This window comes from Hemiscyllium ocellatum, chromosome 2 (genome assembly GCF_020745735.1).
Source record: "Hemiscyllium ocellatum isolate sHemOce1 chromosome 2, sHemOce1.pat.X.cur, whole genome shotgun sequence".
NCBI classification, from domain to species: Eukaryota; Metazoa; Chordata; class Chondrichthyes; order Orectolobiformes; family Hemiscylliidae; genus Hemiscyllium; species Hemiscyllium ocellatum.
Genome location: NC_083402.1, coordinates 7,597,602 through 7,614,111, shown reverse-complemented (window position 1 = coordinate 7,614,111; position 16,510 = coordinate 7,597,602). Strand labels below are relative to the sequence as shown.

The following is a 16,510-nucleotide window of genomic DNA, read 5'->3' as shown; positions in this document are numbered from 1 at the left end:
GAGAAATGGTCAGTAAGTTTCCAGATGACACCAAAATTGGAGGTGTATTGAACAGCAAAGAAGGTTATCACAGTGGACAATGGGACTTTGATTAGATGGGCCAAGGGGCTGAGGAGTGGCAAACAGAGTTTAACTTAGATAAATTTGAGGTGTTGCATTTTGTTAAGGCAAATCAGACAGGACTTGTACACTTCCTGGTAAGGTACTGGGGAGTGTTGCCAAACAAAGAGACCTTTGAGTGCAGGTTCATTGTTCTTTGAAAGTGGAGTCAAAGGGGAGACCGGTTAATGAAGGAAGCATTTGGTAAACTCACCTTTATTGATCAATGCAGGAATGAGGAGGTCTTGTCATGGTTGTACAGGATGCTGGTTGGACCACTTTTGGAATACTGCATTCATTTCTGGCTTCCCTGCTGTACGAAAGATGCTGTGAAACTCAAAAGGGTTCAGAAAAGATTGGGGAGAATGATACCAGGGCTGGAGGGCTTGAACATAGAACATAGAACAATACAGCATGGAACAGGCCCTTCGGCCCACGATGTTGTGCCAAACATTTCTCCGAGCTTAAGCACCTATCCATATACCTATCCAATTGCCGCTTAAAGGTCACCAATGATTCTGACTTTGCCACTCCCATAGGCAGCGCATTCCATGCCTCCACCACTCTCTGGGTAACGAACCTACCCCTGACATCCCCCCTATACCTTCCACCCTTCACCTTAAATTTATGTCCCCTTGTAACACTCTGTTGTACCCAGGGAAAAAGTCTCTGACTGTCTACTCTATCTATTCCCCTGATCATCTTATAAACCTCTATCATGTCACCCCTCATCCTTTGCTGTTCAAATGAGAAAAGGCCTAGCACTCTCAACCTGCCCTCATACGACCTATTCTCCATTCCAGGCAACATCCTGGTAAATCACCTCTGCATCCTCTCCAAAACTTCCACATCTTTCCTAAAGTGAGGCGACCAGAACTGCACACAGTACTCCAAATGTGGCCTTACCAAGGTCCTGTACAGCTGCAACATCACCTCACACCTCTTGAATTCAATCCCTCTGCTCATGAATGCTAATACACCATCGGCCTTCTTACAGGCTCCATCCACCTGAGTGGCAGCTTTCAAAGAGCTATGAACATGTTTATAAAATCATGGATTCAGACAGGATAAATAGTCAAGGTCTTTTCTCCAGGGTACAGGCGTCCAAAACTAGAGGGCACAGGTTTAAGGTGGGTGGGGCAAGATTTAAAAGGGATCGAAGGGACAACGTTTTCATACAGAGTGTGGTGTGAGAATGGAATGAACTGCCAGGGGATGTGGTAGAGGCTGGTATAATTATAACATTTAAAAGGCATCTGGATGGTATATTAATAGGAAGGGATCTGAGGGGCATTGGCCAAATATGGCAAATGGGACAAAATTTATTCGAGGATATCTGATGGGCATGGGCAACTTGGACTGAAAGGTCTGTTTCTGTGCTGCACATCTCTGTAACTTTCTTTTCACATTTTGTACTGGTTTTGTCCAACTCAGTGTCTCCCTTTGCCATTCCTCAGCCCATCATCTCATCTGATCAAAGTCCTGTTGTACTCTGAGATAACCTTCTTCGCTGTTCACGACATCCTCGATTTTGCTGTCATCTGCAAACTTACTAAACATAGCTCCTGTATTCAAATCTAAATTTGTTCCTCCAATGATTGAGTCTCCTACCACTCGCGCTTTTCTATTCTCCCCCTTCCCTTCTGAGCCACAGATCCAGGCTCAGTGCCAGAGACCTGGCCACTATGGCTTTCCCCTGGTAGGAATATTATGATGGTTCAACTGCTCATCCAGATACTTTTTAAATGTTGCCAGGTTTTCCACCTCTATTACCCTCCCAAGGGAGTGCATTCCAAACTCCCATCACTGTTTCCGCGAAGCCCCTCTCCTCACACTCGCTTTCACGTGAAAATTATGTCCCATCATTCCTGACTTTGCAGTTCAGGGGCTGAACAACTGTGGACATTGTTAACTCTCCAACTATGCCCCAATGAGGGTATTGTGTCCATATCTGTCACCACCCATTAAGAGGAATGTGAAAGTCCTAGAGGGAGTGCAGTGACCCGAATTATTCCAGGGATGGGCTCGGGATGTTTCAGGGAGGGGATCGGAGACTGGTTTTCTTTATACGTTTTGAGAAGCAAGGGTCATTGTCCTTGGAGCTGAGGAGATTGAGGGGAGATTTGATTGAGACAGTGACAGGCGAAGAGAAAGTAAACAAGCAAAAGGTCTATTTATTACCTTTTGGGACAAGGATGTAGGCCTCAGATTTCGGGGCAGAGGTCCAGAGAGAATGTGAGAGAAAAATGTTTACACAGTGAGTACTGATGACTGACAGTCACCAACATCAACGAAGGGGCATGTGGAAACAGTCATTGATCTCAGAATTAAACCTGATAGCCCTTGAAGGAAGTGAACTGGCAAAACTTGGTGGGGAATCAAGCAGATGGGTGGGTCTCACCTGGATTGTTCCATGTGGAGTTAACCAGGACCCAATGGGTAAAATGACCTCCTTCTTATAGTCAATTCAATGATTGGCATTGACTGAGGACAAGACAGGGCAAGTACCTTCCAATCCCTCACTGAGTGAGCGCATTGTGAACTTCAGGTCTCATTGGCCGAGAATATGTGAAGAGCCACCTCCCGACCTCCCATTGGCTGAGAATGTCAGAGTATTGTTACCTGCCCATCCTGATTGGTTCAGAGTCAGATGGGGGCTGCTCGTTGCTGAAGATTGAGCAGTGACTTTATTGAAACTTCCAAGGTGCTGAGGGGTCTTGAGGGAGTAGATGCTGAGAGGATGTGGGTGAATCTGAAACTCATTTCAAATTAGGATGAAGATGGGGGGAGATTACCTCCTTCATGGGATTATTCATGTGTAAAGGTGGTACAGGGTGGGTCTATTTCCTAACCACTGCCCGCTCCCCCCTTCCCAGAATGAAGGAGCACAGACTGGAGAATAAGGCTGTGGAACAAAAAACAAAAGGTTTGAGTGAAGGTGGGAGGGATGCTGGGCCCAGAATGAATGAAGTCATGTGGGTTCAGTCCATTTCCTAATCTGTAACTATCCCACGAATGAGAAACTCAAAATGAGGGGGTGGAGCGTAAGTGATTTTCAACACGGTGCGTCCTTCAGGAAACTATAATTGCCTGGTCCAGACCCATGAGAAATATGTGGGGGGTATTTAATTACTCATTTCATTGTGATTTTGAAAGAAAGGTAAAAAATTGAATCTGGAACTTCTGGACACTGACCTCACCCATTCTGATGTTTGTCCCTTCCTCAGTTGCTCAGGGAAATGTCTCAGTGGTGACTGGGACAGAGGGAGATTTAGTTACTTTACCCGGTATCTTCAGTCGCTGGGACTCCCACACCCTGACCACTGTTACCTGGATGAGGAAGGAGCCCTACCAACACATCGTTACATTTAGAGCCCAATCACAGGGAACTTGGAGAACTGGACACAGTGGAAATCGGTACGAGCTCAGAGGAGGGAAACGCCTCAACCGGGATAAACCAGCTGAGAGTGAGGGACAATCACACTTACCTGTGTCTGGTGGAATACAGGTCAGAACCTGATTCTCAGTATCTGATCCCAAAGGAAACCCAGCTCCTGGTACATGTAAGAAATCATTCTGAAAAAAAGGCAACAACTGATGGTATTATTGCTGGACTATTAATCCAGAGACCCAGGTCATGTTCTGGGGACCAGGGTTCAAATCCCACCTTGGCAGATGGTACAATGTGAAATCAAATGAATTATCAAAGTAGCGATGGCTGTGTGACCACTGTTGATTGTTGTAAATCTCCATCTGGATCATTGATGTCCTTTAGAGAAGGAAACTGCCATTCTAACCTGGCCTGGCCTACATGTGACTCCATACCCACAGTAATGTGGCTGATTCTTAACTATGAGGCATGGGCAATAAAAGCTGACTGAGCCAGTCACACCCTCACAACTTAATGACCATGATAAAGGCTTTAGTCTGTGAAGGGTCGATAGTGTGGGTAGAACAGATTGTGGGAACATTTTACAATTTGATTTTCTAGTGAAAGGTCATTGAACTAAAATGTGAACCTGTTTCTCTCCACAGGTATTAGCTGGCCTGCTGACTATTTGATTTTTATTTCAAATTCCCAGCATCTGCAATATTTTGCTTTTGTGTTTGAAATTTGATTTTTTAAATGTTTAGTGTAATTTGATGAGCTGATTCTTTTAGGTTCATTCTGATGTCAGTATTGAAAGACATTGACACACTCAGAACATTCAGTTCAATCTCCAAATGCACCAAAGTTATACTGACCCTGAGATCATCTCCTCGAGCAGGAAGGTGCAACAGCCTAATGTGTCCCTCTTGGTTACAATGAAAGTGTTCACACCTTCATCAGGAATAGTTCCATCAATGCTAGTATGTTCCCCCAGTGTCCATCTGACTGTGTGAGGAAGGACAACAATGTGGAACCAATCCTCGTCCTGCATTCACACATGGGTTATAAAGGAAGGTGGTGGTTTTCTGCTACTGTCACTGGGTGACCAATCCAGACACCCAGATCATGGGTTCAAATCCCACCACAGCACATCTCAGGCCTGATAATGATTGGAGGTGCTTTCACCTACTTCCCGGTCCCTATTATCACATTGTCTTTCTCCCTGGAGGGCCATTCATCGTCCCTTTGTCAATGTGACTGTCTTTCTCACCTTCTGGGCTCAGTCTCCACCCAGCCTCTCACTCATTTCCCCCACTCCCACCCCGGTCCCACAATCCCCTGTCAACAGTTTACATACCACCTTTCCTTAGCAGCTGTCAGTTCTGATGAAGGATCACTGGACTCAAATCTTTCATTCTGGGTTCTGTCCACAGATGGCTGCCAGACCTGCAGAGTTTCTCCAGCAATATTTGTTATTGATTCCTTCATGACAACATCTGGTGTGCCGGAATCCCGAGGACAGTCACTATTACCAATTCTTCTCTCCCTCAGTCCGGGGGGAGCTGGAGCTAAATCTGTCCTTCCCATTATCCATCTGAGACCGGGCAAGTCAGCACCGGATCCAACAACTGCCCTGTGGAATGATGTAAAATATCCATCTCACCTTCTATTCTGTGTCACAGAATTAAGCAGCTGCCTCCTTCAAGAATTGTCCTGATCTGGAAAGCACTGCCTGACAGGGTGATGGAAACAGATTCAACAGGGGCATCTTTCAGAAACAAGGGATCAGTATTCGGAAAGGAGCAAGTTACAGGCTTATAGGGACAGACAGGGGGAGGGGGATGAACTGGATTGTTCTGTCAAAGAATGCTCAATGTGTACATTTAATCTCACACTCTATCACCCTGCTACAGGTTTCACTGCACCAACATTGAGATATTACTAACCAATGTTGTTCTTGTTGTTTTACAGTGAAGACTCAGCTTGCTCAGTATGTCTCAGTATATTCGCTGGTCATTCCACTGCTCATCCTCCTCCTGCTCCTCCTCATCATCATTGTCATCATCTTCATCACCTTCAGGAAGAAAGGAGGTGGGTTCTGTAGAGAATGAGGTTAATGAAACAATATGGTTCTGTTTTTGAAACAGCAATAAACAATGGCCCTGGATTAATTTTCCCTCACTGACTCTCTCCTCTTCAGTACATTCTCTGAAAACGCTGGCTTTGTCTTTGGTGGGTGGTGGAGGGTGGGTGAAGGTGGCCTGTTCAATATCATCACCCACTGTCTGATGTCTGACTCATGGGTGACTGAAGATTGAGGCTGTTTCACAAGCAAGGCCATTCCAATCCATTCTATTAAACTCTGATGGATTAATCCCCATTCTTCTCCCCATTACTGTCAACTCTCAATGCACCAAAATGTCTTCTCATTCACTTCCATTTGACAGAATCCCAACAGACCAAACCTTTTCCATTCATTCCCACTCAGTACAGAATCTCGATAGAACATAAAGGAAACTGCAATTTGAAGCAATTCCTTTTTGTGTTTTTATTGTTAAAATTGATTTGCTGCAAAAAGACAACCTGGTTCCTCAGATAGTCTGAGTAACAGACATCTCGGGGTGGGATGGTAACATGGGCTCCTGTTCGGGCCTGTGCAGTGGGGGCAATGCTCAGGCACTGATCTGGTTTGGGGCTGACCTCGTGACCTACCTTTGCTCTGGTTGGTCAAATTAAAAACATCGTGTCTGTTTGAATACAGGAGTTACATTCGCTATTGTTGAAGGCAGTGGGACCAGCCCAGAACCTTGGGGATTCTGGGAAATGTGAAGCAATTGTTCAATTTTCCCAGCAGCTCCTCTTTAACGATCCTGGGATGAAGTCCATAAGGGACTCAGGGAACTGTCAGTCCACAGCATCAATGATTTACTCAGGACCACCTCTCTGGTGTTTGGAATTTTCTGGGTTCCTCCTTCCTTTTCATTTCCGGATTTATAATGATCTGGAATGTTATTTGTATTCCTTATCCTGAAGACTAATGCAAAATACCTATTTAATGCAATTGCCATTTCCATGACTAATTCTACAAACTCCTGTTGTTTTTAAACCATCTAAATGTAACGTTGCCATATTCCCAGAGTTCCACAGTGGTGTTCTCTGATCAGAGAGAGCGAGAGAGAGAAACAGATGGCTGGTGATGTGTTTAACTTGATAATCATCTTATCTCAAGTAAGAGGTGAAGTTTGAAAAATTGGGACCTTTGTGGTAAGATCAGCTAATGTGGTAATTGAATCCATGCTCTACATCACAAGTCAGCTGTCTCACCAACATACCTGCAAAATGTCTCGAGAAACTCTAACTATCCACTCTTATATTACTGCCGAACTTTCTCTGGAAAGTAAGTTTTCCCTCCTGATTAATTTTGTTGCCTTTGATTGATGATTTTTATATCCTGTCCAATCTTCTTTCCTGTTCCTTTATTTTGTGTAAATATTTGTGTTTTCTTTCAGTTTGACACTGTCATTAATTTTTTTACAGTTAACTATTACTCCTCGTGAGATATCTGTAACTGTATCTCTTCACCATTCCCTTCACATAATTTATAAGTGATCTTTAGCTCATTGACCGCTTATGATCAAAATTAAATCTCCCAGTGTGTTAGAAACAGGGACCCTGGGGTTAGTCTTGCCCAAGTCGTCTTTCTGGGTATAAAATTAAGGGGTGGTAGGTATAGGACCGATGTTAGGGGTAGATTCTTCACACAGCGGGTTGTGAGTTCATGGAATGCCCTGCCCGTATCAGTGGTGAACTCTCCTTCTTTATGGTCATTTAAGCGGGCATTGGATAGGCATTTGGAAGTTATTGGGCTAGTATAGGTTAGGTAGGATTCGGTCGGCGCAACATCGAGGGCCGAAGGGCCTGTACTGCGCTGTATCCTTCTATGTTCTATGTTCTATGTAAAACAAGATTTATTTTTGAGTACTGTACTGGGGATGAGTGCTGGGGTTGATACAGAGCTTTTATTATTTTTGATTTGTAAAGAAGTATTTTGGCATTAATATGATAAAGTTTGACTCTATGTTTAAACTTTTTTGAACTGATGTCTTAAGTAGACACATGTTTTATCTTCATTCCTTTTGGGAATGAGCTTCTGCTAGAGTGTGACAGCAAACTCTGCAGCATCGTGAGCTTATCTTTCAGAGAGAGACCATTTCATCAAAAACAAAAACAACTCAAAATATGCTCGAGCAAACCTGTTTCAGTCTGGGACCTGACTTGTCCAGTAATAACATCAACTGGGATCATAACAATATTAATACCTTTGTCTCTTGTTTCTGCTCTTTGACTGAACACATCTTCCTGCATCTGATCCCTTGTTCCCACTGATTATTGTAAAACACTCTCATCTGACTTGGTCAACTATCATTTACATCTTACCACCTCCCCCCATCCTATCTCCTGCATTTAAGCCAATATTTTCTGAGCTACCGTCAGTTCTGGGGAAGGGTCACCGGACCTGAAACATTAACTCTGATTTCTCTTCAGAGATGCTGCCAGACTTGCTGAGCTTTTCCAGCAACTTCTGTTTTTGTTGTTGGTCCATTATTGATATTGGACTGGGCTAAGGAGGGCACTTCTGAGTAAAGCTTTTGCAATCAGATGAGATTCGAGAGATCACTGTACCTAACTGTGCAAAATGTATATATTGTTAGTCAGGGATGGTTTTGCTTGGGACTCATCCAACTGTGGAGACAATGTGGCAAATATGTTCATAATTTAACAAAATATTTATGAATCATTTTTATCTCTTTAGGGGGTTCACAGCAAATGGATCTGACCACAGCTTTGGAAAGGTAAGGTCATCAGTGACTGATATAAACGTGGTTGTAGAAATGCTCTGGGTCATAGAGTCATAGAGATGTACAGCAGGGAAACAGACCCTTCGGTCCAACCTGTCCATGCTGACCAGATGTCCCAACCCAATCTAGTCCCACCTGCCAGCCCATATCCCGCCAAACCCTTCCTGTTCATATACCCATCCAAATGCCTCTTAAATGTTGCAATTGTACCAACCTCCACCACATCCTCTGGCAGCTCATTCCATACATGTACCATCCTCTGTGTGAAAACATTGCCTCTTCTCTACCTTTCCCCTCTCACCCTAAACCTATGTACTCTACTTCTGGACTCCCCAACCCCAGGGAAAAGACTTTGTCTATTTATCCTATCCATGCCCCTCATAATTTTGTAAACGTCTATAAGGTCACCTCACAGCCTCCGAAGCTCCAGGCAAAACAGCCCCAGCCTGTTCAAAGTCTCCCTATAGCTCAAATCCTCCAACCTTGGCAACATCTTTTTAAATCTTTTCTGAACACTTTCAAGTTTCACAACATCTTTCCAATAGGAAGGAGACCAGAATTGCACACAATATTCCAACAGTGGCCTAACCAATGTCCTGGACAGCTGCAACATGACCTCCCAACTCCTGTACTCAATACTCTGACCAATAAATTAAAGCTTACCAAATGCCATCTTCACTATCCTATCTGCCTGAGACTCCACTTTCAAGGAGCTATGAACCTGCACTCCAAGTTCTTTTGTTCAGCAACATTCTCAAGGACCTTACCGTTAAGTATAAAGGCACTGCTAAGATTTGCTTTCCCAAAATACAGCACCTTGCATTTATCTGAATTAAGTACCATCTGCCACTTCTCAGCACATTCGCCCATCTGATCAAGATCCTGTTGTAATCTGAGGTAACCTTCTTCACTGTCTACTCCACCTCCAATTTTGATGTCATCTGCAAACTTACTAACTGTACCTCTTATGCTCGCATACAAATCATTTATGTAAATGACAAAAACTAGAGAGCCCAGCACCGATCCCTGTGGCACTCCACTGGTCACAGGCCTCCAGTCTGAAAAACAACCCTCTTCCAGCACCCTCTGTCTTCCACCTTTGAGCCAGTTTTGTATCCAAATGGCTAGTTCTCCCTGTATTCCATGTGATCTAACCTTGCTAATCAGTCTCCCATGGAGAACCTTGTCGAACGCCTCACTGAAGTCCATATAGATCACATCTACTGCTCTGCTCTCATCAATCTTCTTTGTTACTTCTTCAAAAACTCAGTCAAGTTTGAGAGACATGATTTCCCACGTATAAAACCATGTCGACTATCCCTAATCAGTCCTTTTCTTTCCAAATACATGTACATCCTGTCCCTCAGGGTTCCCTCCAACAACTTGCCCACCACTGAGGTCAAGCTCACTGGTCTATCCTTTCCTGGCTTGTCCTTACTGCCTTTCTTAAACATGGCACCACATTTGACAACCTGCAGTCTTCTGGCCCCTCACCTGTGACTATCGATGATACAAATATCTCAGCAAGAGGCCCAACAATCACTTCTCTAGCTTCCCACAGAGTTATCGGGTAAACCTGATCAGGTCCTGGGGATTATCGTTTCAAGACATCCAGCACTTCCTCCTCTGTAATCTCGACATTTTGCAAGATGTCACCATTTATTTCCCTACAGTCTATATCTTCCATATCCTTTTCCACAGTAAATATTGATGCAAAATATTCATTTAGTATCTCCCCCATTTTCTGTGGCTACACACAAAGGCCACCTTGCTGATCTTTGAGGGGCCCAATTCTCTCCCGAGTTAAACTTTGGTCCTTAATATATTTGTAAAAGCCCTTTGGATTCTCCTTATTTCTATTTGCCAAAGCTATCGCATGTCCCCTTTTTGCCCTCCTGATTTCCCTCTTAAGTATACTCCTACTTCCTTTATACTCTTCTCAGGATTCACTTGATCTATCCTGTCTATACCTGACATATGCTTCCTTCTTTTTCATAACCAAACCCTCAATTTCTTTCGTCATCCAGCATTCCCTATACCTACCAGCCTTCCCTTTCACCCTGACAAGAATACACTTTCCCTGGATTTTTGTTCGCTCATTTCTGAAGGCTTCCCATTTTCCAGCCCTCCCTTTACCTGTGAACATCTACCTCCAATCAGCTTTTGAAAGTTCTTGCCTAATACCGTCAAAATTGGCCTTTCTCCAATTTAGAACTTCAACTTTTAGATCTGGTCTATCCTTTTCCATCACTGTATTAAAATGAATAGAATTATGGTGGCTGGCCCCAATGTGCTCTGCCACTGACACCTCAGTCACCTGTCCTGCCTTATTTCCCAAGAGTAGGTCAAGTTTTGCACCTTGTTTAGCAGGTACATCCACACACTGAATCAGAAAATTATCTTGTACACACTTAAGAAATTCCTCTCCATCTAAACCTTTAACATTATGGCAGTCCCAGTCGATGTTTGAAAAGTTAAAATCCCCTACAATAACTACCTTACTATTCTTACAGACAGCTGAGATCTCCTCACAAGTTTGTTTCTCAATTTCCCTCTGAGTATTGGGGGTCTATAATACAATCCCAATAAGGTGATCATCCCTTTCTTATTTCTCAGTTCCACCCAAATAACTTTCCTGGATGTATTTCCGGGAATATCCTCTCTCAGCACAGCTGTAATGCTATCCCTTATCAAAAATGCCACTTCCCCTCCTCTCTTGCCTCCCTTTCTATCCTTCCTGTAGCATTTGTATCCTGGAACATTCAGCTGCCAGTCCTGCCCATCCCTGAGCCATGTTTCTGTAATTGCTATGATATCCGAGTCCCATGTTCTGAGTTCATCTGCCTTCCCTGTTAGGCCACTTGCAATGAAATAAATACAGTTTAATTTATTAGTCCTCCCTTGTCCCTGCCTGCCCTGATTGTTTGACTCACTTCTGTTCTCAACTGTACCAGTCTCAGATTGATCTCTTTCCTCACTATCTCCCTGGGTTCCACCCCACCCCTCCCCCCCCAAACCTTACTAGTTTAAATCCTCCCAAGCAGTTCGAGCAAATTTCCCTGCCAATATATTAGTCCCCTTCCACTTTAGGTGCAATCCATCCATCTTGGACAGGTCACTTCTACCCCAAAAGAGATTCCAATGATCCAAAAATGTGAATCCTTCTCCCATGCACCAGCTCCTCAGCCATGCATTCATCTGCTCTTTCCTACTATTCCTGCCCTCTCTAGCTCATAGCACTGGGAGTAATCCAGATATTATTACCCTTGAGGACGTCCTTTTTAAATTTCTATCTAACTCTCTGTAATCTCCCTTCAGAATCTCAACCCTTTCCCTTCCTATTTCGTTGGTTCCAATGTGGACAATGACCTCTTGCTGGCCCCTCTCCCCTGTGAGAACATCCTGCACCCTCTCGGACACATCCTTGATCCTAGCACCAGGGAAACAACACACTACTCTGCTCTTTCTCTGCTGGCCACAGAAATGTCTGTCTGTACCTCAGACTACAGAATCCCCAAACACAATTGATCTCTTGGAAGCCAATGTACCCCCTGTTGCATTAGAGCCTGTCTCAATACCAGAAACCTGGCTGTTCGTGCTACATTCCCCTGAGAATCCATCACACCCCTACATTTTCCAAAACAGCATACCTGTTTGAAATGGGTATATCCACAAAAGACTCCTGCCCTAGGTGCCTACCTTTCTTACCCTTCCTGGAGTAACTCATCTATGTGACTGTATCTGAGACTTTCCCCCTTTCCGATAACTGCCATCCATCACATGGTATTGCTGTTGCAAATTCCTCATCGCTTCTATCTGTCTCTCCAACTGATCGACTCGATCTGATAAGATTCACATCCAACAGCATTTATGGCAGCTATAATCCGCAGTAACCCTAAAACTCTCTTTAAACTCCCACATCTGACAAGAAGTACATATCACTGCAAAGGCCATTTTTGCTCCTTCACAATCTACAGACCCAGAAAATAACACTTTCTTATTCCTCTGCAAAACACTGCCCCAGGTTAAATTAATAGCTATGGCTTATATTTTAAGTTTAATCAAGAGACTTATCTCCAAAAACATATAATCAAGAAAGAACCCACTGTACTCACTAATACAGCCTTTCTCTTGGACAGACATAAAACAACAATTAACTTATCTGATTCTGTGCTGTGAACTTCGCCCAAACTGGTTCCTCCAAGATTAGTTGTGAAATTCACTGTTAATTTTCCGAAATGCACTCCGATGTCCAGCGAAAAATGAATTCCAAAACAGCAAAGGCAGTAACTGTGCATCTCTCTCTCTCTCTCTCTCTCTCTCCTGCACTGTCCTCACCAGGTGCTTCCTTTGTCTGTTCTTCTCCCTTTTAAAACTGATGTTGTTTTGACTTTTTTTCCCAAAGTTCCAAAACAATGCAACAGCAGATAAAACAGTAATTGCTGCTCCTGGAATTTGAGGAAATCACCTCCAGCACCTAAAATACCTCAAAAAAGGAGCAGCTCTTACAGCCAGAAATGTTTCCCGTCCTCCATCTTGGATTACCCAGAATCCTGAATATCTCTTGCTCACAGACAGAATGCAGGTCCCTGCTGATGAGCTGCTAATGTGGTTTGTCCTTTTAAGAAGCTGCTGGAACACTCAGAGTTGGAAAGTAATCAATAGACTGAGGTAAATGACAGGTTAATGATTTCTGAGCAGGATTTGTAAATTTCCAGCTGATTGTAAATCTCTAGCTCCTGATTCACCGTCCCCAAATTAACCTGCAATTTATCCTCATGCAAAACTGAAATGTTGCTCATTTTTATCACAGTGGATACTTTGAGTTGTAATGAATGTTTCATGGAGGGAAAGATTAAACTGTTATCACTTGCAGTGAGTGCTGAGGATAAAAAGGATGTTTTTGTGAATCCTACTATTTTCTCCCTTGCTCTCCAAGCAGCTGAATTTCCACTGGGTGGGAATGTGATTTCCTGATCATTCCCCACTTTCCAAGGTTTCCATGCCCTGTAACATCCTCCAAAATTACAGCAGATGGGAAGCCCCTGCAAGCACTTTCCCCTCATCTCCAACACCCTCCCTCCCTGCCCTGTGACTAGTTGCTCCAAGCTGACCCAGAGCTGCCTGGAATGATCTGTCACTGTGGTTCCTGACAGTGTCTGCACAGCCCTCCCTGTGTTACAGCTGCTGACTACACCTTGGGTTCCATGGGTGCCAGCCATATTCTGATGCCAAGGCAAAACTGTTTCTCATGACAATTTATTCAAGGGTGGCTTTTCTGATTGTGTCTACATCTGAGTATCTGTGATTTCTATCAAAGTTCATTCCATTAACTGTGTTTATCACTCTTTGGAATCTGTTCTCTGTGTAACCAAACCAAGAGATTGATGTTCAGTCAGAATGTTCCTTTCTGTGACCTGGCAGAATGCATATTCATGTTCCTTTTGTATTTTTCAGGAATGATCCAGGTTCATCCAGCATTCCCAGGACTGATCAGGCCCAGCAGCTCACTGTTCCAGGTACTGTCTGTACTCTAACTGACCGATCATTGTCCATTTCAGAGACTCTAACAGAGAGTATGTGAATCCTAGAGAGATATTCAGGGGCAGACTGTTACATTGAGTTAAACATTTCTCCAGCACAGAATAAAGCCCTTTAGCCCATTGACTCTGCATCTGTTGAAAACTATCCCTACCCCCAACCTTAACCCCTCACACTTATTGCACAGATTGACGTCTTTGATAGATGAACCTTTTAACTTTCAGACCATTCAATGTAAATGAGTGAAAAGCTATGGGTTTCCATTAAGGGATCTGACCAGACTCTGGATTATTGTCTGGGCAATGGAGATGGAAATCTTCTCCTCAGTCACTGACCCTGGATGGATTCTTGGACAATAACCATTTCCGATTCCCTGGATCATCTGGCTGAGTAACTGGCTCAGCCCGGTCCTTGCTGCCTCGAGCTGTTCGCGGCCAGTCTGTCTGCTGCTTCGGTATGGGTCAAGGAAAACAGTCCAGTTGGGTGTCACACATCTCAAATGACTCCCAGTGGGGAACCTGAGGATCAGGTTCATGCTCTGGGGAGAGAGGTTCAATTTTTACCATGGCAATTTGTAGAATTTACATTTAATTATTAAATCTGGAAGCATAAACTCAACTCTGTGATGGTGGCCATCTGAATTAACATTAGTTGTTGTCTTAAAAAACGTTCTGGTTCACCAGTCTCCTTAGGGAAGCAAACTTACCGTCTTTACCCAATCTGCCCGACAGGTGACGTCAGATCCCCATTTCAAACATCAGTGTGTCTTTTTAGGAGCGATTGAATGCAATGTGTCTGACTCTGACCTGCTGCCCTCTGAAATGGCCAAGCAAGCCTCTCACTTCAAGGGTGTTCAGGGATGGGCAACAAACGCTGGCCTTGCCTGTGAGACCCACGTGCCTTGCACGGATATGAAAACTACTGAATTTGTTCTCACCATCTTCTCAATCCCTGCACCCTCCAATGCTCCCCCCACCTCACCTCAACTCTCCACCAGCGTCCAACATTGAACATAGAACATTACAGTGCAGCACAGGCCCTTTGGCCCTCGATGTTGTGCCGACCTGTGAAACCAATCTGAAGCCCATCAAACACTATTCCATTTTCATCCATATGTTTATCCAATGGCCATTAAATGCCCAGCAAGTTGGCGAGTCTACTGCTGTTGCAGGCAGTGTGTTCCACACTTATACTACTCTCTAAGTAAATAAGCTATCTCTGACATCTGTTCGATATTGATCCCCCCTCAATTTAAAGCTATGCCCCTTCGTGCTAGCCATCACCATCTGAGGAAAAAGGATCTCACTGTCCACCCTAATATATACCCATTCCTTTCCATTGCTTAAATAAACTTAACCAATTTGTGGTCACTATTACAAAAGTGCTCACCTACCTCCAAATTGTACACCTGGCCAGGTTCATTACCCAGTACCAAATCTGACGTGGCCTCGTCCCTTGTTGGCCTGCCTGTGTACTGTGTCAGGAAACCCTCCTGCACACATTGGACAACAACTGACCCACCTAAAGTAGATGAACTATAGTATTCCTAGTCAATATTTGGAAAGTTAAAGACCCCCATAACAACTACTGTGTCACTCTTGCTCTTGTCCAGAACCATCTTTGCTATCCTTTCCCCTACATCTCTGAAACTATTTGGAGGCATATAGAAAACTCCCGACAGGGTGACCTCACCTTTCCTGTTTCTAACCTCAGCCCCTACTACCTCAGTAGATGAGTCCTCAAATGTCCTTTCAGCAATCATAATACTGTCCTTGACTAACAGTGCAACCGCACACCCCCTCCCCCCACCTTACCATCTTCCCTGTTCTTACTGAAACATCTAAATCCTGGAACTGCAACAACCATCCCTGTCCCTACTCTACCTATATCTCCAAAATGGCCACAACATCGAAGTCCCAGGTACCATCCCATGCTGCACGTCCAATATTTCACCCGCTCCAATCACATCTCTAACTCAGAGAATGATGTGGTGTCCACTGACCCATTGCTGATATTTAAGGACAAGCCTGTCGATGCATGGCCCTTTATCATTCCTGTTTGTGTTACAGATCAGGACAGTTCCATCCTCTATGCCGAGATTGACAGCAACAGAACAGGTAAATGGCTGCACCTTAAAGGTTTTGAGCAAATGTCTAATTGATATTCAGATTCTATAATCAAACTAAGAGAACATTTTGTCTTTGTTAAAGGTGGCCAGAGATTCACAAACAGTCTGTCAGAAGACCGTGAGTCAACGTTTGTTTCTATATTGAGAACATATATGGTTTGAGATCACTCCCACTCCCCCATATCTTTAAGAGCTGATTTCACTGTGGGTCTGGTTTCCTGAGGAGGAGTTACAGTGTTGATGTTTGAAGCTGCAGTGGGAAACTGGTCAACTCATAGAATTCGTGCCTGGCCACCGTCAGAGAATCATCCCAAATGAGAACTCCCAGTTCAGTTTTAACTGACCTTGAATTCTCCCCTGATGAGGTCTTCATGATGCCAGTCTGACCCAGTACCATTCCCTCAGAAGACGATTGTTGAAGGGTGGTCGGGTCTGATAAACGTGATTGAATTTTTAAGGAGTATTGAAGGATGGTTGATTGGGTGTTGGATATTGACCATCAATGCGGATGTT

The 16,510-nt window shown here is 43.9% G+C and overlaps 1 protein-coding gene across 3 annotated transcripts in view; it reads left to right on the top strand.

Annotated features, from left to right (window-relative positions):
* The window catches only part of LOC132821652 (uncharacterized), a 74,900-nt gene that overhangs the window by 42,110 nt on the left and 16,280 nt on the right, over positions 1–16,510 (top strand). For all 3 annotated transcript variants that reach the window (XM_060834378.1, XM_060834371.1, XM_060834366.1), the window contains 5 exons: positions 5,441–5,560; positions 8,283–8,322; positions 13,786–13,847; positions 15,939–15,986; positions 16,080–16,115. In XM_060834378.1, the coding sequence (XP_060690361.1) occupies positions 5,441–5,560; positions 8,283–8,322; positions 13,786–13,847; positions 15,939–15,986; positions 16,080–16,115 (306 nt within the window). The remainder of the gene's footprint in view (positions 1–5,440; positions 5,561–8,282; positions 8,323–13,785; positions 13,848–15,938; positions 15,987–16,079; positions 16,116–16,510) is intronic.